The sequence below is a fragment of the Rhinolophus hipposideros genome (genome assembly GCF_964194185.1).
Source record: "Rhinolophus hipposideros genome assembly, chromosome: 21".
Classification (NCBI taxonomy): Eukaryota; Metazoa; Chordata; class Mammalia; order Chiroptera; family Rhinolophidae; genus Rhinolophus; species Rhinolophus hipposideros.
In genome coordinates, this window is record NC_138067.1 from 40,448,527 (window position 1) to 40,472,750 (window position 24,224).

Here is a 24,224-nt window from a genome sequence, read left to right on the forward strand (position 1 = left end):
ACGCCCAGTGACAAAAACACAACCCACGCTGGTGCCCTGCCCCGTGGCACACACAGGGTTCCCACTCAGGGTGAGACACACCCGGACGCACCCAGACACCACACGTGTCCACTCTGAGAAAATGTTGCCGCTGGGCTCTCTTGAGGCTGAGCCTGGCACCCCTGCCACCCGCGCCCTTGCGGCCTGGCTCTGGTCTCTCCGTGTTCCCAGGGCCTCACCTCCGACTCCTCTCTTAGTCTTTCCTGCTCTGGGTCCATCTTTCTGTCTCCGTCTGTCTTTCTCTGTGTCTGTTTTTCCCTCTTTTATGCCTTTGTCTCTATGTCTGTCTAAGTATCGCTGACTCTCTGCCTGTTTGTCTGTTTCTATTTCTCTCTCTGGTCCTCTGTCTCTGTCTCTGTTAGCCTCGGTGTCTCTGTGTCTCTCTCAGCGTCTCTGCCTCTGTCTCCATCTTTGTGTCCCTCTGTTTTTCTATTTCAGCCTCTCTCCCTGTCACTGTCTGTCTGTCTCCATGTCCCCCTCCATGTTCACTGTTATCTGTGTCTCTGTCTTTCTGTGTCTGTGTCCATCTCTGTCTATGCTCTCGTTTCTGTCTCATTGTCTCTGTCTCACTCTCTCCCTGCCTCCAGCTCTCCCTTTGGGCCTCTCTCTGTCTCTGTCTCTGATTCCCTCTTTGGGACTCTCCATGCTTGTCTCTGCCTCCGTTTCTGTCACTTGTTCCCTGGCACAGCTGGGGACAGCCTTGCCCGTTCCAGTTCCACCCAGCCCCACTCAGAAGCCCCGGGCCTGACACAGAGGATACAGCCTCCTGAGAGTCGGAGGCCATGAAACAGAGACCTCCAGCTCCAACCCCTTCACCACAGCTGTGCCTCAGTGCAGGCACCTGTGAAAACTGATAGAGGAAGAGAGACAGAGACCGTGAGTGGTGCAGCCAGAGGAGAGGGGCAGAGAGTGAGACAATGAGACAGACAGAAAGGGAGGGAGGGAGGGAGGAAGGGAGAGAATTTTTTTAAAAAATCAAAGAGATGGAGAGAGAAGAGACGCAGAGGTGAAGAGAAAGCAGAAGCCAGAATCAAGACATGGAAGTTAGAGCAGAGAGAAATTTTGTCTCCAAAGAGACCACGACTGCAAGAAAAGTGGAGCAAAGGCTGGACGTGAGAGATGCCAGGGTGGCAGCGATGGGGTCACAGTGGGACGGTCACCTGCCTCCAGTGAAGTTCTGGGCTGTGGGGGTCAGTTGGTAGGACATAGGGCTCTGAGCCAGTTCCCTCCCGCCCAGGGAGGGGCTGAGCTGGGCGGTGGGGGTGACTCAGGGCCCAGAGCTTCCTGTGACTCAGCCTTGGTCTCAGTCCTGGAGGGGGGAGTGGAGGCGGAGAGGGGTCTCTGCAAAATAGAGGGAGACAGAAACACCAGAGGACTTCTATGCCTAGGTTGGTCGGAGAAGAGAGGCCGAGGTCACTGCATGGGACTTTGAGGGAGAAGTGGACTGGGGTGTGGAATCTGGGGCCGGGACTCCTGGGTCTGAGGGAGGAGGGGCTGGGGGCCTGGGCTCCTGGGTCTGAGGGAGGAGGGAGGTGGGGGCCTGGACTTCTGGGTCCGAGGGAGGAGAGGCCAGGGGCCTGGACCTGTGGGTCTGAGGGAGGAGGGGCCTGGTCCAGGAAGACTAGAATAACTGATTCGAGTTCCTGGGACTTTTCCTTGGCCTCATTCCAGCTGCCCCACCTTTGTCCCAGCCCCATCTCCGGGCCTGGAAAGGACCCAGGTGCCTGGGGGCCCAGCCGGAAGGGACCAAGGACAAAGAGTTGTTTAACTGGGCAGGATGGCGGAGGAGAGTGAAGAAGAGGGTGTCTCAGGCGGAAAGGTCACTCGTCGCCTAGGGCTTGTGAAGGGGAAGGCGGGGCTGAGCCCAGTGGGGAGTGACATCCTGAAAGTCAGGGGCCTGTGGCAGGGAATTGTCCTAGGCAGTCTTTTGGATTTAGGCATTGGGTGGCTTCAGGGCATCAGGATACTGCCACCTTGTGATGGTCTTGAGAACTGCAGGCGCTCCCCTTGTCTAGCCTACTTTCCTGTCAGCATATATCCAGCACCTACTGAGAGCCAGGTCCTGCTCTAAGCACGAAGGGTGTAGTTATAACAAAACACATAAAATTCCTTTTCCATGGAGCTTTTAAGCTAAAGGAAGGCTAGTGGTTTGGTTAATCTCGCTCTCACTTTTGCTCTGGCTCTGTGAGTCTTTGCTTCTCTGTGTGTATCTCACTGGCCTTACTTTTTTTAAAAAATAAATTTTATTGGGGAATATTGGGGAACAGTGTGCTTCTCCAGGGCCCATCAGTTCCAGGTCATTGTCCTCAATCTAGTTGTGGAGGGCGCAGCTCACTGGCCCATGCGGGAATCGAACTGGCAACCCTGTTGTTCAGATCTCTCTCTAACTGAGCTACCTGGCTGCCCCACTGGCCTTATTTCTTAGTGTCTGTCTCCTGGTCTTTGTCTCCAAGTGCATGCCTTTGTATCTTTGTGTTCCCCAACAATTAAAAATAAGGTATATCATTATGTTAGATTATGTATCTATCTCTCAATCTGGGAGTCTAGAGACCTTGGCTCAGGCCTTGACATGGACACCAACTTATTTTTCTGTGGGATATAATGCAATGCACACACAGCCTGGTTTACGAACAGACCTGAGTACATGTGTAGCTCTGCTATTCCCGGCTGGGTGTCCTGCGTCACCTGTAAAGTGGGGATGACAATCCCTATGTCTCAGGCCTGCTTGAGGATTAGGTGAGATGGACCATCCAGAGCTCTCAGCACAGGACCTGGCCTATGTCAGGCACTTGTACATTGTCTCCCAAGCTGGCTGCCAGTAACCCCTCCTCTCTCTGTGCTGCTATGTGGCTTCTACCATCAAGAGGTGTATTCTATGTCCCTTTTCCTTCAATCTGGCTGGCTTGTGACTGGCTCTGACCAATAGAATGTGGCAGAAATGATGCGGGCCTGGTTCCAGGCACATTTCTTAAGAGAACTCAAAGCGTCTGCTTTTGTTCCTTGGAACTCTGAGACCACCATTCTGAGGACGCCCAAGCTAGTTACATGGAAAGGCTGGGCAGAGGAGAACCAAGGCACCCTGGCCAAAGGCCCCAACAATACAGACCCATGAGTGACCTCTGGAGGGACCAGCTGAAGTGTCCCGTCAACCCTCAGCATCATGGGAAATAATACACTTTTTGTTTTAAGACACTAAATTTTGGAGTGGTTTGTTACACAATAACCATAAATATTATACTCTTCTGTTCACTTTTGTATCTGACGTTTTCCATAATAAAAGTGTGTACACACACACACACACACACACACACACACGAGGTCTGACAATTAAGTTCTCATCCTAGAAAAAGTGCTACACACCTCATTGCTGAATATCACTGTGGTCACTTTCGAAGTCCTCCCCTTGGGGAGCTATGCACTGACGCCAGCACCTAGTCCACCCTTCAAAGCGATTTTGGAACTCTTTTTGTGGAATGGCCTTCAGAGCTGTCATCGTATTACACTTGATGTTTTGAATGTCATCAAAATGTCTTCCTTTCAATATTTCCTTTATCTTCAGGTAAAGAAAGAAGTCATTGGGGGCCAGATGAGGTGAGTAAGGAGAGTGTTCCAATATAGTTATTTGTTTACTGGCTAAAAACTCCCTCACAGACAGTGCCCTGTGAGTTGGTGCATTGTCGTGACGCAAGAGCCATGAATTGTTGGCCAAAAGTTCAGGTCGTTTAACTTTTTCATGCAGCCTTTTCAGCACTTCCAAATAGTAAACTTGGTTAACTGTTTGTCCAGTTGGCACAAATTCATAATGAGTAATCCCTCTGATATAAAAAAAAGGTTAGCGGGCCCAGTGGCTCAGGCAGTTGGAGCTCCGTGCTCCTAACTCCGAAGGCTGCCGGTTGGATTCCCACATGGGCCAGTGGGCTCTCAACCACAAGGTTGCCGGTTAAACTCCCACAAGGGATGGTGGGCTGCGCCCCCTGCAACTAGCAATGGCAACTGGACCTGGAGCTGAGCTGCGCCCTCCACAACTAAGATTGAAAGGACAATAACTTAACTTGGAAAAAAGTCCTGGAAGTACACACTGTTCCCCAATAAAGTCCTGTTCCCCTTCCCCAACAAAATCTTAAAAAAAGAAAAAAGGTTAGCGACATTGTTGCAACAAGTTTGCAAACTTAACTGTGAACTAATGGAATAGATCATAGAAATCGCACTTTATAAATTACAGCCAGTAATTTATGATTACAGCCAGTAATCATTTGCCTTCACCTTTTTGCCAACTCTTTCCATCTCTGCTTGTCTTTTATATTTTCCTGTTTTTCTCTATCTTTTTCTCTCTGTGCATCTACTTCAATCACGTCAAAACCTCTCCTGCCACTTTCTCCGTCATTTACTTTGCTCCACAGCATTGACCTGCTTGCTGATCCTCAGATGTGCCAAGTTCTTTCCTGCCTCAGGGTCTGGGTGCCTGCTTTTCCCTCTGCCCGAACGCTTTTACCTCCAGCCTTCTCACGGATCACTCCCTCACTTCATCCAGTGCTCAATATAGTCTCTTTCTGACCACCTCTTCAAAAAATGGGCCCCTGTGGCCCCACAAATAACCCTGTATCCTGTTTCGTTGCTTGTCTTTATCATGGCACTTAGAACTATCTAAATGACCCTGTTCTCTGATTTTTCTGATTGTTTAGAATAGGGATCTTGCCATCCCAGGGTTCAGGACAGTGCCTGCACCTAGGGGATACTCAGTGGCTATTTGGTGAAGGAATGCTCTTGTTAAATGGTTCTATCCTCCCACCCTGCTCCACACTGTCCTGGAGGTGGGAAGGACGTCATTTCCTCATTTCCCTGTCGTTTGTCCCCCTATTAGTTGAGTTGCTGCCTATGGTTCTGAGACCCAACGCTACGGATCTGTCCTTGGTGCTGACCTGGGCTCCCACTTCCATTAAGCCGGGGAGGGCAGAGGAATCTTGGGAAAGGTGCGATGTTGTGTGTGTGACCCAGGTATTGGATCATCTGGACCACGGAGAGAAGGCAGGCATCTGAGATCTGAAGGGAGGGAGTGCCTAGGTCACTGCGAGTTCAATGGGTATTGGTTCTATCATGCTCTCTCTCTCTCTCACTCTCTCTCTCTCTCTCTCTCTCTCTCTCTCTCTCTCTCTCCCCCCCCCCATCCTTTCTATCATGGAAAATGTCATAATACATAAGTGAACAGGAGAGTATGATAAACCTTCATGTATCCATTTAACAAGTACCAACTCATGGTTAATTGCATTTCATCTACACCTCCACCCACTTCCTCACTTCCTCTATTATTTTAATGCAAATCCCAGACGTGATATCATTTAATTATATGTTGTATTTTTCATTGTTTTTGAGGTATGACGTATGTGTTATGAAGTTCACAAATCTGACGTGTACAGATTGATGCATTTCCACCTGACACGTGTGACCACCAGCTCAGTCAAGCTATAAATCATCACCATTGTCACAGCAGGTTCTCTGGTCCTCTCCCAAGTGATACACCAGAGATAGCCCGTATTCTGACCTCTATCACCAAAGATTAAAAAGCCACAATATGAGAGTCCAAAGACCTGGGCTCTAGGCTTCACTTTGCTGTTGGCATCATTATTTTTTTGTATGAAACACACCATTCATGCAGACAGTGCATAAAATGTACAGGTGCATTTGGGATGAATAATTATATAGCACCCCACTGTGAAATCACCACATATACACACCCAGGGAGAATGGCCAGAATCTTCCTGTGTGCTCCTGTAGGACCACAACCCCCTTCCCAGTATCCAGAGGAAACCACTCTCGTCACTTCTCAGGACCTTGACTCCTCCTAACCCACAGCACTCACACACTGTATGCTCAGTCCCTCCTTCTCCCTGCAAGCCCGGCAACCCCAAATGGCCCCCAACCCTGGAGACCATGAGGAAGAGACCCCATCGCTAACCTCTCCCTGTTCTCCCTGCCTCAGGACCCTGGTTTGTCTCCTGCATGGTCACAAGGAGAACTTCTGCCACACCTGGCCCCTGTGTTTCACCCCTTCCATAGATCCCCATTGGCCGCCGGGGTAAGTTTAGGAAATTTCATCCTCAGCCTCAGAGGCCCTGCCACCCTCTTCATCCTTGTCTTCCTTTCTCACACTTTACATGGAGACCAAGCCCTTGTGCTTCATGTCCTTGAAGACCTTCCTGCTGATGCTTTGCCAGTCCCCGCATGTCATATAGGTGTCCTATCAGAAGCCTTCCCTACGCTTCCTCTTTGGAGCTCCCTTCCACCCTTGTAATTCATGCTTTACCAACCGGAAGCCTCCACTTGTGACTGTCTCTTTCCAGACCAGGGCGCAAGATTGGGTCTGACTCATCGCTGGGTGCCTGTCATCACCCAGCTCAGAAGAACAGGTTATAAATGTTTCCCAAACATCCTTCCCTGCAGCTCTCTGTCTCTTATTCCTGCCTCTGTCCTGCCGTCTCTGCCACTTCACAAATGTTTCCTAGACCTTGTCACAGGGCGATCCCTCTGCCTGGAATGCTGTTCTCCACGCTGTCCACCTGGTTGGTCTCCTACTCATCCTTCAGGACCGAGCACAGGCTCTGTCCTCTATGAAGTCACCACCCCTGATGCCCCAATGCCTCAACCCCCAGTCAAAGGTTTCTTCTCTTCCTGCCAGCCCTCCCGGCACGTGCACTCCCCGTATTTACTGCCTGGATCTCCCTGATGGGTCTGTGTCCCTCTGGGCCTTAGTCTGTGTCCCCCATCAGCCCAAGAAATCCCCAGGGTTAGGGTTCTCCAGGATCACCCAGCACAGAAGAATGAATGACAAATATTTGTTAACTCTCCACTGAGATTACTTCTGCCTCTGTATCTCCATCTTTGTGTGGCTGGTCCCTCTACCTGGAAAGTGTTTCTTCGTCTGTCCATATGGCATGCTTTAACACCTGTCGGCAGGTTCTTCTTCCTCTGGCGCCAGCCTCGATGTATCCCTTCCCCAACACTGGCTCCTCCTGTCCCTGCACTTCCCTCCATCCTCGGCTTGTGGCTGTCTGAGCAAGGCTCTACCTCCCTCATCAGCCTGGGGGCTCCTCCAGGCCTCGATTCACCTCCGTGGCTCCAGTGCCCAATGCATGGCCAGGCACATAGTGGATCTCAATGAATGATGGACACCAATGTGTGTACACCCACGTCTGGCAATGCTTCTTCCATACCACCTTCCAGCTGCATTTCCAAGATCTGTGTCTGAAGCGGTCCTCTCTGTGTAAAGAAAGCTTGGAGGGTTAAGGGCTCTCCTTAGTCCTCTTACCACACATAAAGTCCTTCCTCAGGACTGCAGGATGTCTTCTCCTCCACTGTGTTTTCCACACAGCGTTACCTTTGACCAGGGAACTCATGACACAGCAAATGAAGTGTGGCAACGGGCTCATGCCCATGAGCATGAGCTTACCTTCATTGGGCTCACCTCTTACCCCATCACCTAGAAGAAGCTTATTGTTGCCAGCGTGGAGTCAATATCCTCAAAGGATGGGGTTCTGTCTTATAGGACGCAGCATATGTTTGAACGCTGTTGCCCTCATAGCCCAAATACATGGGTCTGGGTGTCAAGGAATGGCAGACGTTCTTCTCACTATTACACCTAAACTCACGTGCACAATGTTTGATTCTCATCCCCACAACTTCGAGCTCTGCTGACTTAGGGGTCTTGGTTCCCAGGGAAAGAATGCTTCCATTAGAGGAGATAGCAGTAGATCCAATAAAGTGGAAGGTGAGACTGTCATCTGGCCATTTTGGGCTCCTCACGCTACTGAACCAACGGACAAAAAAGTGGACTACTGTGTTTGCTGGGGTGATTGATCTCAGTTACCAAGGGGACATTGGGTTACTGCCATGCTACATAGTGCGGCAGGAAGGCCCTGTCTACAACCCAGGGCATTCTCTGCAGCAGTTCTTACAGCTTCCACGTCCAATAGTAAAAGCAGCAACAACAACAATGATATAAAAAGGCAGGATCACGAAGGATTTAGACCTTTCAGGAAGGAGGGTTTGGGTCACCTCACTAGATAAAGAAGACCAGTCAGCAGGAGGAAAAGGAAACGTGGAGTGAGTAATGGAAGGAAATTAAATATGTCAACTATAGCCTTGTGATCAATTACAGAATGCAAATTGTAGTAGATATACATAGTTTCCTCTTCACTTGTTTTTCTTCCTTCCTCCCTCCATCCTTCTCTCCCTTCCTCCCCCCTTACTTCCTTTCTTCTTCCTTGTTTCCTTCCTTTTTATCTTTCCATGTATCTATCTATCAATCTACTAATTTCTTTTAATCTTGCCTCTTCTGTTGGTGGTGGTGGTCCTGATGTTTGTAAAACAAAAATTTGTCAATACTTTTCCACTGCCTTTTCCCTCCCATCGAAACCGGATATTTCTGGTGCACTTCAATTAGGAGACAGCAGTAATTAGTTGTTGAATGAGTAGTAAAATAAAAAATGTTAAAAAAAAGTTAAGTATTCAAACAGATAACCACAGATCAAGATTACAAAGAGGTGTGTGGGTGGATAGGCAAAAGGAACTACATGCAAATTTAAGTCCATTCCATCAGAATGCAGATAATAAAAATATTACCCATCATTTGGGTAATTCACAGCTAACAAACAGAATAGAGATCACACTTTCTGGGTCTATTTATCCAGTCAATCTTTTTCATTTAACACATTGCCTAACATCGCAAGTGTTTATGTGATAAGATGGTTAACTGAACTCTTTACCCCTTTGCTCATGAGTTGTAACCAAATAGATAATTTTAAGAAAGGGGTAAGTTTTATTTTTCTCTTCCCCTTCCCCACATGACATTTCTGCACCAAAAACCTTTTAAGAAATGTGAACATTTTATTGAAAATAATGTATGTGTGGAAAGAACACAAATCATAAGCAAACAGCTCAATGAATTCTCAGATCAAGAAACACAAGGACCAGACCCCCAGAATCCCTTTCCTCGCTTCCAGTTACTAACCCCCAAGAATAGTCGGTATCCTGATTTCTAATTGCATGCATTAGTTTTGCTTACTTTTGGACTTTGTATAAATGGAATTGTACAGAATGGTGTCTTGTGCGTCTTTATTCTTTTGCTTCACATTATGTTTGTGAGAATCATCCACGCTGTTGTGTGTTTCACGGCTGCAGATGGTCGATTCTTGTGTCTGTATAGTACTCCACTAAGTGAGTAGGCCACCATTAATTTAGCCATTCTACCTTTGACAGGTTTTGGAATGTTTCCGGCTTTTGACAATTATGAACTGCCCTGTTAGGAACATTTTAAGATATATCTTTTGGAGGAAACATAGAAATTCATTTCCGTCGGGGGAGATATACCCAGGTACATCCTGTGCCCTGATGAGGGGCCCTGTGCAAACCAAAGTGCTCTTATTTTAAACGGAATCAAACTCTATATGTCCAACACCCCACTGTTGATTCTCACTCCCTTCCATGTGTTTCTCTCTTCGGTAAACACTATCACCATTTACCCCATTCCTCAGGCCAAAACTTCGGCGGCGTCTTCTCTTTTCTTCCCCTCGCACCCTTCAACCAATGTATCAGCAAGTCCTGTAAGCTCTACCAACAAAATCCATCCTGTACCCAACCCCTCACTACCTCTGTGGCCACCCCTGTCACCTGGACGGGTGCAGTAGCCACCTCATAGGTCTCAGCTTCATCTTACTACAGGAATCCTTTTATAATGTAAAGCATGTACACAAGAGGACATGCTGTAGGACTCCATTTATATAGAGTTCAACAATAGGCAAAATTGATTTGTGATAGGAGCTAGACTAACGGCTACTTCTGGGGTGGGAAAGTGCCTGTGAAGATGGGGGAGGCTTTGGGGGCGGGTGCTGGAAATGTGCTATATCATGATCTGGGCAGGGGTCACTCAGGGGTATACATTTGCAAACATTGCATTTTTACTATATGTGTTTTATATCTTGATGAAAAAGTTATAACATATGTAATCATATATAATTATATATGAACATTATATAACATTATACCGGGGGTGCCAAAAAATGCATTCAAGTGGTCACTTTGGTGAACGTTGCTCAAGCAGTAGTTCGCTGTCATCAGAAGTGTCTGGACGCTGATGGGAACCACTTTGAGCACCTCTTGTAACTGCAGAAGTCACACGTGACTTGTATTCATCTTTTGTTATCGGTATATATTGAGTATTACAATTTTAATAGTTTTTTCCTTAAAATGTATACACATTTTTTGGCACCCTCTGTATATACTATGTAATATGTATATATTATGTGATATGTATATTATATAAGTAATGTATCTTACATATAATATATAATAGTATAAAATTTTATCTATATAATTGTAGTGGCCCTCTGCTATAAATCCTCCAATGGATTCTGTGTTAGTCTGGGATTAACCAGAACAACAGTACTAGGAGATATATATATATATATATATATATATATATATATATATATATATATGCATATATATGAAATGAGTTATTGCAAGGAATTGGCTTATGTGATTGTGAGGCCGGCCAGGCAAGTTTGAAATCTGTACGGCAGGCAATCAGGAAGGACAGGCTGCAACTCTTGGGCATGGTTTGAAGCTGCTGTCCGCAGGCAGATTTCTTTTTCAGGAAACCTCAGCTCTGCCCGTAAGGCCTTTCAACTGACTGAACAGGCCCCAGTGACGTAGGATAACCTCCCACACTTAAAGTCAACTGACCCTGGACCTTAATCACATCTACAAAATACCCTTCCCAGCAGCACTGAGATTAGCATTTGAGTGAATAACTAACTGGGCCTGTTGCCTAGCCAAGTTAACACAGCAGACTGACAATCAAGGCCTTAAACCACATTTGCAATAAAATCCATTCTGCTTCCCCCACTAGAATGGTGAGCTCCTCGAAGGTCGGGACGTTTGCTTGTTTTGTATGCCCAACAATTATGTGTGTGGCACATAGTAGGTGCTCAGTAAATGTAATGTTGAATGACTAATGACACCCAGTTCCCCCTTCTATTGCAGGATGTAGAGACATCTAGGGCCCTTCTCCCCTTGACCTCACCGTAATCTAGCAGTGTTTCTGAGATGCCTTCCTCCCCACAAGGCTGTCTGTTGAGGTAGCGTGAAAAGGTGTGGGGTTCCATCCTTGCTCTGCCACTTACTCTGAAAATCACTCTCTCTCACTGTACCTTGGGCAACTTATCCACAAATGGGGATGCGACTCCCCTTCTTGCTTGCTTCCCTGGGCCATTGGGAGGCTCAACTGGGGAAAAGGATGTGAAAGGACCTTGTAAAGCATGTGCACGAAAGGATGAAGTTCATGTGTTCGTGTAAGTATTCTGTACACGCTGGGTTCCTTCCTACCTTTGGCTCTTTGTCCAGGCTGGCCCCTCCATCGAGAATGCCCTTCCTCCTACCTCTCTTTGCCAATGCCTTTTTATTTTTTTCAGTTCTTCCTCGAAGTCTTCCCTGATCTCCACAGGTTGGAGAATTTTGCCTGGTTCAGCTTTGCCTCAACTATGTTTCTGTCAAATTACTCCAGACCCCTGTGTTTGGGAGGTGGGGTTGCTCAGCAGTTTACGGGGCTGGAGTCACTCCTGACTCTGCTCCATGAGCTCAAGCAAGTGCCTCCACCTCCCTTTGCTCCTTTCTCACACGGGGATTGTGACAATAACCCACCTGTACCCGCTTACTGTTGTGTCCCAGGTACTCCACGTTCAGCTCATTAAATCCTGACCACAACCACCGTTAAGGAAGTTTTCTCATAATTGTAGGTTTTATTTTCACTTCCACCTTACAGGTGAGGAAACATAGGCAGAGAGGTTAAATAACTTGCCTAAGGTTCCCCAATTGCTAAATGATAGATCTGGGATTCGAACCCATGCAGCCTGGCTCTGGAGTCTGGGCTCCTAACTTTTAGGATATACTGCCTCTTGAGCTTCTCATGATGATACTAATAGAGACATCATTGTAGCTCCTGCTGGAGCTGGTTCTACGGGGTCATGGGGTGTTGGGGCCTGGTTGGTGCTCAGCAAATAATATCTATTATCAGGTTTGCTCTTCACATGGGGCAGGATATGGCTGTTCCTCCCCACCCTGGGACACTGGGGGCCTTGTCCAATTTCTCCCAGGCCTGCTGAGCAGGTGGGGGCAAGGTGGTGATAGGGAAATGGGAGGGAGAAGAGAGGGAGATAGGAGTGTAACTCTTGCTTGACATCATTTTCCATATTACAAGGGCTGCAGCAGTGAGAAGGGGTGTGCGTGCCACATCATCCTGCTTGTAAAGATGCTGGAGGGGCCGCCTATGGGAAGAGCCCAAGGGGTCCTCCCAGAATGCCAGCCAGCAGGGGAACCATGAGGAGCAGGGCCACCACGTGGGGTGCTTGGGGAGGGGTGGTGGCCGAAGCTGTGGTGAAGGGCTGGGTCACGGAGTCCTTGTTGCAGAGGTGCCCATTACAGCAGGAGCCCTGGAGGTCGATGTTTGTCCACGGGCTGGTGGTGCCCATGACGGTGCAGGAGGGCCGGTGGCAGGTTCTGATGTACACGGGCACTGAGAAATTGCCTGGGGGCAGGGAGGAGGGGTCAGAACCGAGGGAGGCACCTGAACCCCCACCTCAGAGGCCAGAGCTATCTCGGGGTCCTCAGACTAACTTCCAGTGTCCCACCTTAGACTAGGGACATGCCTCCTCCGGCTGCCTTCTCTCTCAGACTAGGGCCATGCCTTCTTCTTTCAAACCAGTGCCATGTTTCCCTGTCAAGCCTGTCTGGTGCCTCTACCCTCAGGCCTGAGCTGCCTACACACCCCTTGCCCAAGCCTTCCTACCCTCCCAGCCCCTTACCAACGGTCATTTGGCCATTGCCCTGGAAGCAGACGCTTTGGTCTTGGTGACACTGGACTCGCCGGGACTTCTCTGGGGAGCAATCCTCTGGATGGATCCCCACGCAGGCGTAGCACTCGATGCCGCTGAGCGTCTGCGGGTTAGGCGCTGGTGAGAGAGCATTGATTCACACTCGGGTCATGTTTCTCGGGTACAGTTGTGCGGGTTGTGCACTGCACTAGGGCTCCCGACTAGCGCGACAAGGGGACTGGAATCCTAGCGCGCAGGAAGGAGGTGCCCAGGGGAGGCCACGCCCCTCCCCGCCCCACGCTCCTCCCCGCCCCTCCCCGCCCCACGCTCCTCCCCGCCCCTCCCCGCCCCACGCTCCTCCACGCCCCCGCCCCATGCCCCTCCCCGCCCTCCGGCACACCTGGGCTCAGGTTGGGGAGGGAGTCATGGCTCATGAGATTGGCGTTGCACAAGTCGCTGTTGCAGCCGCGCAACACCGAGTAGTCGGGCGGCAGCGCGTTGCGGTTCGACTGCATCTGGCCGGTGGGCGGGCCTGTCCAGCAGCCCTTCTGTACCGTGGTCACCGAGGCGCGGTACCCTGGGGATGGGAGGGGTGGAGCCTGGTGTGCTGCCTCCACCCCGTCCCTCCTCCTCCCCTCCCAGGCCCCTTCCTCTCCCTTTCCTCGCCTCTCAGTCCAGTCTCAAGTCTCCCTCCTCTCTTCTCTCCTTCTCTGCCTCTCTCCTGCCTCCTGCCCTTCCCTTTCCTCCCTCTCTCCCTTTCACACTCTGCTTTCCTGGCCACCTCCTCCCCTCCTCCGCAGCTCGTCACCCACCCTTCGCTCCCCTGCTCTTCTCTTCCTCCCCCTGCTTCCTTTCTGCCCCTCTCCCACCTCCTCTTCCTGGCTCGCTGTTGTCTTCTCCCCCTTCCCCACCTCACTCCCCTCATCCACGCCTTTCTTTCTCTCCCTTCTCCCTTCCTCCACCTCTCCACTCTATCCTTATCCTTCCCCTCCTCTTCTACCCAATCCTCCCCCACCCCCCGGACTCCTCCCCTCCCCGCTTCTCCTTCACCTCTTACCCTTGTCCCTCTCCCCACCCCTTTCTCCTCTGCACACCCTGCTCCTTTTTTTGGCGCTTGCCGTCCCTCACCGGTGTCCAGGGACATGACAGACTCAGCGCATCCGTGGGGACAGGAAACATTGGGGAATTTCATTCTGCTGAGGTCAAAGGGCCCAAAGTAGATGTGTTGGAAGCTGTAGCATTGCAGGGCTTGGGACACTGAGGAGAGGAACAGGGGTGGGGTGAGAGGAGCAGGCCAGGGCTGAGCCTGTTCCAGGCACTCAAGACTCCGCCCTGCACATGACAGGCAGACAAGGCTGTTCCGTGAGAGGAGACAGGCCTTGTTGCCTTGAGAGAGCCTGTCTGTTGCCACCACTGCTGATGGCTGTGTCTACCTGGTGCCAGAGTAATGGCCTCTCTACACCTGCCAGCCCAGGTTTCTTCCCCCAGGCTGTTCCAGGTCATGACCTTCTTTCAGAAAACCCTCTAAGATTTAAATAAGGAGGAAGTGATTCTCTCCTGCTCTGCCAGTCCCTCTCCCAACTAAACTCACAATATCCAGTAGCACTACAAGGCGACTGATGGAACACAGACGCTCCCGTACAGTCAGTGGGATGTGTGATCTTGTACTACAAATACACATACACAGCCAGCCCTGCGATACCCCACAGAACACTTAAACAGTGACCGAAATGCAAAAGTACAAAATGGACACGGGCTCATGCAACTCTCACAGATAGACACAGAGTATCCTGACTACATCGATTCGCACACAAAACAAGTACCACCTAGACTCTCCAGGAGAGACGCCCGCAGACAGAGGCCCAGCATCTCACACATGTAAAATGACACAGACAGAAAAACATATGAATATGGACCCACGAACCCCACACTGAGAGACCCAGGAGCACAAGAAGTGATACCTGGCGAGCGATTGGTACAGACCCAAGTGTCACAGACACACGAGTAGAGAGACCACAACTATGCAAAGTTAGAGGTACACAAACAAGAGACCCACGAAAACATACAATGTAAAATTATGGACAGATACAAGATGCATGGCGACATGAAACACAGGTACATAGAGAGACAGACACACATCAAAATACCTAAACACATATACACAGAGATAAACACAGGCCTACCAATCACAAGGGATGTACAAATACAAAGAGACACAGACATACAAAATCATACACACATCTCTTCTTTAGAAAGAGTGAAGCTGAGAGATAAACAGACGCATAAAAGCATTTGCTCAAACTCCGAGACATCAAAACCTGCTACAGAAACACACACCCAAGCGCAGAGGCCCAAAGGACATGCTGACACATGGACACACACAGAAAGCAGGTTCTCTTCTACGGATGAGCAGACACACACACGACGTCGGCTATGTGCAGACATAGCCTCCTTCCCACTTCGCTATCCCCGTCTTGGCAACCACTTCAGTCCTGATGAGTACCTCCCTGTCCTTACCCAAATTGGGGAAGAGGTTGCGTGAGGATGAGGCCTCTGACAGTTTAGAAAAAAGCCCCCATGGTTCCCCAGAAATACTCTTGAATGGGGTCCTGGGCAAGGAGGATGAGAAAGGCTGAAGTGGCACGACGAGAGAAAATGACACCAGAGGAAATGACTGATGGGGAAAAGAATGAAGAGGACACAGTCTCCAGGCCTCTCCCTGACCAAGGGCCAGGAGTCCAGACCCCCAAACCCCTCTTCCCTCAGACCCAGGAGGCCAGACCACCACCCGGCCCTATGTATCATTGGGCTCAGAAGTCGGGGTACCTGTCAGGCAGAGCACAGACCCACAGAGGCACAGCAGGACGGCTCTGGGGACTCCCATTGCCAGGTCGGGGAGCTGAGTGGAGACACCGTGGACAGCTCCTCCCGCTCTGATGTCTGCCAGGCTGGTTCTCCCTGTCAAGCCCCAGGCATCCCAGTACCCCAGCCTGGCAGGATTCCTCCACCCCCGCCTCCCTCCCTAGGGCTGGTCTCCTCCTAGATATTCATTATGGGGCCACCATGAGTCCTGGGTCTGGAAGGAGGGGCTGGGGGCTGGGCTCCTGGGTCTGAGGGAGGAGGGGCTGGGGCCTGGGCTCCTGGGTCTGAGTGAGAGGGGGCTGGGGGCCTGGACTCCTGGGTCTGAGGGAGGAAGGAGCTGGGGGCTGGACTCCTGGGTCTGAGTGAGAGGGGGCTGGGGGCCTGGACTCCTGGGTCTGAGGGAGGAGGGGCTGGGGGCCTGGACTCCTGGGTCTGAGGGAGGAGGGGCTGGGGGCCTGGGCTCCTGGGTCTGAGGGAGGAGAGGTTGGGGGCCTGTAAGCCTTAATTTTGGGGGAGTTTGTGTTTTGCAGGCTCTCTTTCTACCCCATTCCCCACCTTGTGTTGTAGTCTGAGGTGGGCGTACGTGCCCTCTTGATCTCTCTTCTCTTCCTCCACTGCAACACAAATGACCTACATACTTAGACACTCACAGCCTCTAATCCTGGAGCCACATTTCCAGACCCAGGGACACAAGCATCACCGCTTCCTTGAAGCCTTCTCAGACACACCCCCTCCCCACTCACTCCTCACCCCCACCTCAGCCCCAAGCACCTGTCTCCCAGCGTGGTCACCCTGGGTTGGGCTATTGTCTGTCTCCCCATCAAGCTGTGACCTCCTCAGAGGTCTCAGGGGATGTTTGTAACGTTATATGAATAAATGAAACAATGAATGTACAAACAGAGATGGAGAGAGAGAGAGAGAGAGAGAGAGAGAGAGAGAGAGAGAGAGAGAGAGAGAGAGACGCTCAGAGTTACACAGGGGATGCAGAAAGACAGACACATTTGGTGTGGACAGAGGTAAATGTAGGCACACAGACGAACCCAGACAGGAAGAGGGACTCCCCGATACACAGGACAGGCCCACAGAAGGAATTTAATATGTCTTTATTAGATGATTAAGTGAATACCTTTAAACAACTGGATGGAATAGAGACACAGGCAGACAAGCAGGGGGGCACACTGTCCCCCCGGACACAGACATACCCATGTGAACACTTAGACCCTGGGTCAATGAGGACATCCAGACAGACGCCCCTGCAGGACTGGGCAGAGGCCCCAGCTCAGTCCCTCCTGGCCACTTGGAAGAGCTGCTGGCTGGGATCACACCCACCCCCTGTGCTGTGCCAGGTGGGCATCAGGCATGTGCAGAGACGCAGAGTCTCAGGCCCACGGGTGGACGGGAAAGACTTGACATAATAGCAGTGACCAGGGCAGCCTTAATGGTCCCTTGAGCTGGACCACATTTTACACAGGCTTCTTCCTGACTATAGGCCTCCAACCTTGCTATTCTTCGAGCATTGACTTCAGACAACTTGTCATTGCGAATTCTTTCTCTGTCCCTGTGTAATGTGGGTACCTCTTCTCCCAGTCTCTTGCCAGATTTATAACCCAGGAATGTCTTTCTCAAGGACCTGGGAGCCATCCCTTGGAAATGTCATCATCAAGGACCCTGTCTCCCAGCACCATAGGAGGGTAGGAGCTGAACTTGAGTAAGTGACAATTAGTAAACACAGATGGCTTATTCTTCGAGAAGAACATTTGCAAACCGAGGCATGACTCAGTGTGTGGGGCACATCCATGGACCAAGCTCCCTCCTGTCATCCTCAGGCACTTTTCCTCCAAACGGATACCCCTGCAGCGCTTCACCCAGCGCTTCCAAACCTCCCCACCTTTCGCTTCAGTGGAGTTGGGGTCAGTCTCTCTCCCTTATTGCCATAGTCTTGAATAAAGTCTCCCATGCCGCTTAATTTTGTTTGGTGCACTTTTTCCTTGACAGGAGACACCCAGGCACTGTGGACGCTCACCGTTCTGGACTCTCACAGGCATAGCTTCCCTCACCCACATCTTGCCAAATCCCTACCCCTCCCATCAGGCCTCACTTCCCTTGAAACTGTTTTGCATCCAAATTATTTTTCCTGCTTCTCCTGTTCCTGCCCCAGGCTCTCTGTCCTTGGGCTGGCCATCCAGGGGCAGGGTGGACGTAAGGGCCTCTGGAAAGTGGAGCCTGGCCAAGGAAGGAGGATGAGTTTTCTTAAGCTGTTGTGGAAGGATGAGGTGTTGGAGATGTTCACCATGGTTCATAGATTCAGAGATGGAGGCTTGACGAGTAGGCAGACCAGCCCATCACTGTGTGTGTGAGCGGGTGTGTTAGTGACCATGTGTGGCTGGGTGTGTGTCATTTGGACTCTAATAACCTTCAGGTGTTTTTGGAGGCTGTGTGATGTCAGGTGGGAAGCTCCCCATTGCAGGAAGTAATCAAGTGGAGACCCAGTAATCTAGGTCTTGGGATTTTGGCAGGCCTCTTGATCCATAGATGGCTATGCAACATGAATGCTGTGCTGTCTACAAACCCAGAGATTCTTTTATTTTGGTAGTCACTTTTTAGTAATTAAGTAATTAATTATTTAAGAGATTGAGGAGAAACTAAGGATGTTTTGTGGTAGCCATTAAGGTGCTATCTTTTAAAACTTTTTTACGGTAGATATTTTCAAATACACACACACAAAAAGAGAATAGCACACCCACCACCTAGACTCAACAATTTTTAGGATACTGCTGGTCTCGTCTTATCCTTGCCCCCTTTGCTGCTCGTAAGGGCATTGAATTGAGTTCCTGCATTATTTTGTTCCAAATGTTAATTTCACTTAAAACATTATTTAAAAGGAGATGATTTTCAAAATGTAAACTTGGCTTATGTTCTAAGATACAAATCTTTATAAATGCCACGAACAATTTCTAAGAGGATGTTGCCCGCTCTCTCAGATTGAAGTCTTAGCACTATGATGCCACCAAATCAACTTTCTCTTTGCACACTGAACAGTTTCAAATTTATTTCCAATAAATATATTTTCAATATATTTCAACATTGACTAGAAGCTGAAGAGTTGTTGTAGATAGCATGAATGACATTTTAAAATTCAGTGGTAAAGAAAGACATTTTTGCTGTATTACTCATCGTCCAATTTAAAGAAGGTGCAGAAAAAATATGTGTTCCTCCAAGAAGACAAAAAGGAAGCAAGTGGGGAAGTGTCACCCTGAGGCCCCAGCCTACCCACTAACTGGGGCTTCCCTCTGGATGTCTTCCCTCTGGATGTCTTCACCTGCCTGGTGTTTGGGTGTCCACAGGGGTCTGCTGAGAACCTTAGAATTTCCTCAAGGATCTTCTGTTGTATTCCGTAAGCTTCCATGCGCCTTTCCATTTCCATGCCCTTTGCAAATCCCTGACCTCTCAAATGATATTTTTTTTTTCTAGGTCTGGTTTGTATAAGCAGCTTGTGAGATGTGTACATCATCTGTCTCCAGTTATGTCATCTCCTGGACAGAAATCTGCAGTGTTTACATGTAGGAATAGGTGCAGTCTGGAAGTCTGTACCTCCAGCACGACCTGTTAACTTTGTGACCAAAATAAGTGAGAAGTAGCATTCCTCATCTTATTTGAAATGAGTCCATTAATCCAACATGCTATAATTGTAATGATTTGTGTTTTTATGTCACCCCGTGAATAATGTGGGATGTCACTTGCTGCCCATCTTTGTGTTCTGCATAGATGTTTATGCACACGTTACCAGAATTGTGGAGTTTCCTTCTGGAACTGCAGTCACTGCTTTGCCAAAAACTGAATTGTGCGCCAATATTTTTTGTTGTTGTTATTTTCACATAAACTCTGTCTGTAGCATTGTTTTTTTTTCAGACCAGTTCTTAATTTCTTTTTTTTCTCAGTTCGGTAGTGTTAAGTATATTCACATTGTTGTGCAACTTAGCTCTAGGACTTTTTCATCCTGCAAAACTGAAATTGCAGACCCATTAAAAAATGACGTCTCATACTTCCTTCCCCCCCCCCACCCCGCCTCTGGCAACCACCAGGCTGCTTTCTGTTTCTATGAATTTGACTCCTCGAGATACCTCATATAAGTGGAACTATGCAGTATTTACCTTTTTTACGACTGGCTTATTTCTCTCAGCATGATGACCTCAAGGTGCATCCATGTTTTAGCATGTGTCAGAACTTCCTCCCTTTTCAAGGCTGCACAATATTCCATTGTTCGGCTATACCGCATTTGCCCATCCATTCATCTGTTGATCGCTTCCACCTCTTGGCTGTTGTGCCTAATGCTGCAATGAACATGGGTGTGCAAATGTCTCTACATGGTGACTTGCTTTTCATTCTTTTGGATATATACTAAATCAGATCCTAACTTTGCTAATATTTGCTCATATAATTCCACTATTGTCGATGTGCCCCCCACTTTCTCATTTTCAAATGTGTCATGGTAGCTGCCCATCTGCGTGTGGCTCATGGGCAGGCAAGACTGAGGCAGATTAGCGCTCAGGACTGTGGGACCCACGGGCTGTGCGAGGGAAGTGACAGAAGCAGGGCTGGGCAGAGGGAGAGGGCGACGGCGATTCTGTCCCACAAAGGGGACAACAGGGGGAGCTCTGGCCCGAGGGCTGGCAGCTGACGCAGACCCCAGCGGGGGCTGCTGCTGAGAAGCAAGTCCTTCATTTTTGAACAGATCTCGGTGGCAGACCACAGCATCCGCTACACTCTACGCATTCTTTTTCAGTGTACTCTTTCCATCTCGAGAATTTGAACTAAAGGTTAATTACAGGATTCTCTGAAGTGAAATGAAGTTACCCGAATCTGATCATGTATTCTCCAGTTGGAAAGATTTGTTGAAACATTTCTGTCTATCATTACTGTCTGTTGGAAGTACAACGTTCTTATTTAAAGTGGATCCTTTTTAAGAGTTGAAATTTGAATTTAATATCCAAATATTAAAATTTTAAGAGTTTAAATTTAGGAGCCTAATTTTCAGATCAGGTGGCTGGGGACCTGGATTGGCAAAAAGCATACTGAATGACAGGATTCTTTATTTTCCCCCTCTACCAGTCATTTCGTGAAACTTTTCCTTCATGGTTTATGTAGAAGTGGGAGGTAAATTCACGTCAGTCATGAACAGATCTGAATCCATCTACATTGCGCTGAAATAACAGCTGTGGAAATCACCCTCCCCTGCCACCTTATTTTTCACAAAAATTTATCCAATTATTTAATTAGTTTTATAGCTTTTCATTTTCTGATACTGATTTTTTTCCTTCTCGAGAGATATCAGATAGGGTTAATGTTTTATTTTGGAATTTTAGCATCTTAAAATAATATGTAGGTAACAAGTCATTACATTTTAATAGTAGTTCATTGTTATAATGCTGCAATTTCTAAAGCAATAATTAACAACTTCTATAATAATATAATTATCAGACTGCTGTGAAATACTCTAATTTCCACCCACCTATGTTCTTTGTGGGTGACCAATGGTAATTGGATATTAGTTATTATATAGTGATGCCTGCCAAGTGAAAGGACAAGTGGATTTAAATTTAGAATTCAATAATTTTGGTTTGTTGCAGTAAATAATGAGCAGAAAATATAAACTGCCATATGAAACATTGAATGCAGCCAATGCACAGGTATCAATAGGGATTTTTTTTCTTTTTTTAAAGACACTCTATATCAGGTGGGAAAGCAGCTCCTTGTTTAGAAGTACAGGTTAGTTTAGATGATACGAGATCAATAAGGTTCTTCCATTTTTCAACTGGTATCTCCTTTGTCAGTGGAAGAGGAATGGTAAACTATCAACCCTGTTGGAACAAGACACTTTACTGCCATCTGCTGGAACATTGTTGCAATAAATTATAAATCACCACAGTCTGCAGAATAACACAATACACATAAGTGTCAAAAAAAAAAAAATGTCTCCAAAATAATAAAGATGTCTGTGATGTGAAGTGCACCTTCTTAGGTTTACTATTCTTGTGCAGTGCTCAACACGAACAACTGTACATGGTGACTGTGGAAATCCACACACAGATGGGGAAGATATAGGGGGAAGATAGGCTCATGACTAAGAGGAAGATAGAAAGCTTCTAGGAAGAGATCCACAGCCAGGAGGAGCAGAACTTGGGAAGAAGATAGGAGTGGATTTCAGGAGCATCTAAAGGGATGATTGGATCCGGGGTAGGCATATCAAGGTGGCAGGTGTTGTTGGAAGGTAATCAGATGTGGGCTAGGAGACCCAGGCTCTACCCTGCATTCACTGTGTGTCCTTAAGAGAATCCCTCTTCCTCCCTGAGCTTATTTTGTTCCTTTTGGATGTGGGGGAGGGCAAGAATTGCTGCACTGTGGGAACTCTGATCTCTTTGACCTCCCAGATTTCTGAGAACTAAAAAGGCTGGGGTCTCCAGGAATGGGTCAGGATGGGAGGAGGGCGAGGGTCACATGCTGTCATCGCAGGAGCGGAGATGGCTGAACTTCAGTGGGGATTTGGCCATGTTCTGGCCACACCAGTGTATACAACCACCTGTGGTCTGCACAGGTGGGGTGAGAGACTAGGGAATCTCAAATAAATGCTGGGAAGAAGACTCAGAAGTCTCCCTTGACCCTTATCCACAACGTTTTGAATACTCCAGGTTTCCTCTACATTCTAATCTTCTCTGGCTTTTCCAGGAATTACCGTTGCCTGCCCTTTCTCAACCCCTCTACCTCTCTCCCACTTGTATCCTCGATTTCCCTCATTCTCCCTGCTTCCCCCACTCCATGCACAACCTTCTTCCCCCACTGCTGTTTCCTTCTAGAACCATTCTCCCCAGCCTGTCTTCCATTCTCACCCCTCTTCTTCCACCTCTTTCTCTTTGTTTCCCCCCAACTTCCAACTCTTTCCAAGCTGTCCTCTCATGGCCCCTCACTTTTCCTCAGCCTCTCTTCCTCTTCCCCCTCATGTCCTAGCCCTTCTTCCCGAGTCCATTACCCTTCCCCTCACCTATGGTTGCCAGTTAAAATATAAGATGCTAATTTAAAGTCAAATTTTGGGTAAACAACAGTTAATTTTTAGTATGCGTGTCTCAAATATTTTATGGTGCATACTTACACTAAAAGGTTATTTGTTGTTTATCGGAAATTCACATTTTTATTAGGTATGCTGTAGTTTTATTTGTTCAACCTGGTAACTCTACTCTTGTCTCTCCCCTAGCTTCCTGGCCATGTTCACTACCTGCAGGCTGGTCTTCTTAGAGACGCTGAAGCTCTCAGGCAGGCAGTCCAACGTCCTCACTCCATCTAACTTAGCTCCTCACCGGCCATTCTGGGCCTTCTCACAACCCAGCAACTAAAGGGTTATGACCAGGCAGTGTAAGGGACCTATAGGACACTGGACAGCTCTGTAGTCAGTATTATTTCTGTTTGGTTCGTGCCTGGGCATATTTGTTGTTATATGGCTTATTTCATCGATTTATTTGTTTATCCTTAGGTCTTCACCATGCTGACTAAATTACTGTAGCTTTTGAATCAGCCTTGGAGTACAGTGGTATAAGCCCTCTTCCTTTTCCTTCAAGGTCCTTGTGGCTGTTCCAAGCCCTTTCCATATAAGTTTTGAAATAACCTTTTTTCCATGTGGGTAGTCTGAAACTCACGGAGTTTGAGCAATTTTAAGGTAATTGAAACAAAGTTTGGTAGTTTCTCCTACATCCTTTTTGGATTGGATGATCTGTAGGAGACTTAAATATGGGTGGTGCTTTGGAAATGCAAATCAGATTGTTCAAAAATTAGGAATGATCTGAGTGGCATGGAGGAAACCTTAAATACAACTCCTAAACTTTTAGTGACCAAACATAGAGTAAGATTGTAGACTTAGAAATTGGCCCAAAAAGAAAGGTACCAGTATTTTTTTTCAAAAGATTTTACTGGGGAACAGGACTTTATTGGGGAAAAATGTGTACTTCCAGGATTTTTTTCTCCCCAAGTCAAGTTGTTGTCCTTTCAATCTTAGTTGTGGAGGGCACAGCTCAGCTCCAGGTTCAGTTGCACAGCCCACTATCCCTTGCTGGGGTCGAACCAGCAACCTTGTGGTTGAGAGGACGCACTCCAACCAACTAAGCCATCCGGAAGTAACTCAGCTCAAGGTGCCCTGTTCAATCTTAGTTGCAGGGGGTGGAGCCCACCATCCCTTGCGGGAGTCGAGGAATTGAACTGGTAACCTTGTGGTTGAGAGCACACTGGCCCTCGTGGGAATCGAACCGGCAGCCTTCAGAGTTAGGAGCACGGAGCTCCAACCGCCTGAGCCACCGGGCTGGCCCCAGAAAGGTACCAGTATTTTAACAGAAACAAATATTTTAAAAATTATAGCAAACATATAAAAGGGCACCAGACCCCAAAAAGCATGATCAAATCCCTTTCTTTGGCAGTATT

General features: G+C 48.2%; 1 protein-coding gene across 1 annotated transcript; it reads right to left on the reverse strand.

Moving 5' to 3' along the window:
• Positions 1-11,896: 11,896 nt before the first annotated feature.
• LYPD5 (LY6/PLAUR domain containing 5) lies at positions 11,897-14,140 on the reverse strand. The gene is made up of 4 exons (XM_081031881.1): positions 14,031-14,140; positions 13,303-13,479; positions 12,894-13,040; positions 11,897-12,616 (listed from the first exon to the last, which is right to left on the reverse strand). The coding sequence occupies exons 1-4, from the start codon at positions 14,092-14,094 to the stop codon at positions 12,357-12,359; spliced, it is 648 nt and encodes a 215-aa protein (XP_080888007.1). The 5' UTR covers positions 14,095-14,140; the 3' UTR covers positions 11,897-12,356.
• Between the last annotated feature and the right edge of the window lie 10,084 nt (positions 14,141-24,224).

Coding starts and splice junctions, on each gene's coding strand:
- LYPD5 (XM_081031881.1), bottom strand. CDS start 14,094: ATGAAATTCCCCAATGTTTCCTGTCCCCACGGATGCGCTGAGTCTGTC. Junction 13,480..14,030: donor TGTCATGTCCCTGGACACCG/GTGAGGGACGGC, acceptor TCCCATCCCCAG/GGTACCGCGCCTCGGTGACC. Junction 13,041..13,302: donor CCTCCCCAACCTGAGCCCAG/GTGTGCCGGAGG, acceptor CTCTCTCACCAG/CGCCTAACCCGCAGACGCTC.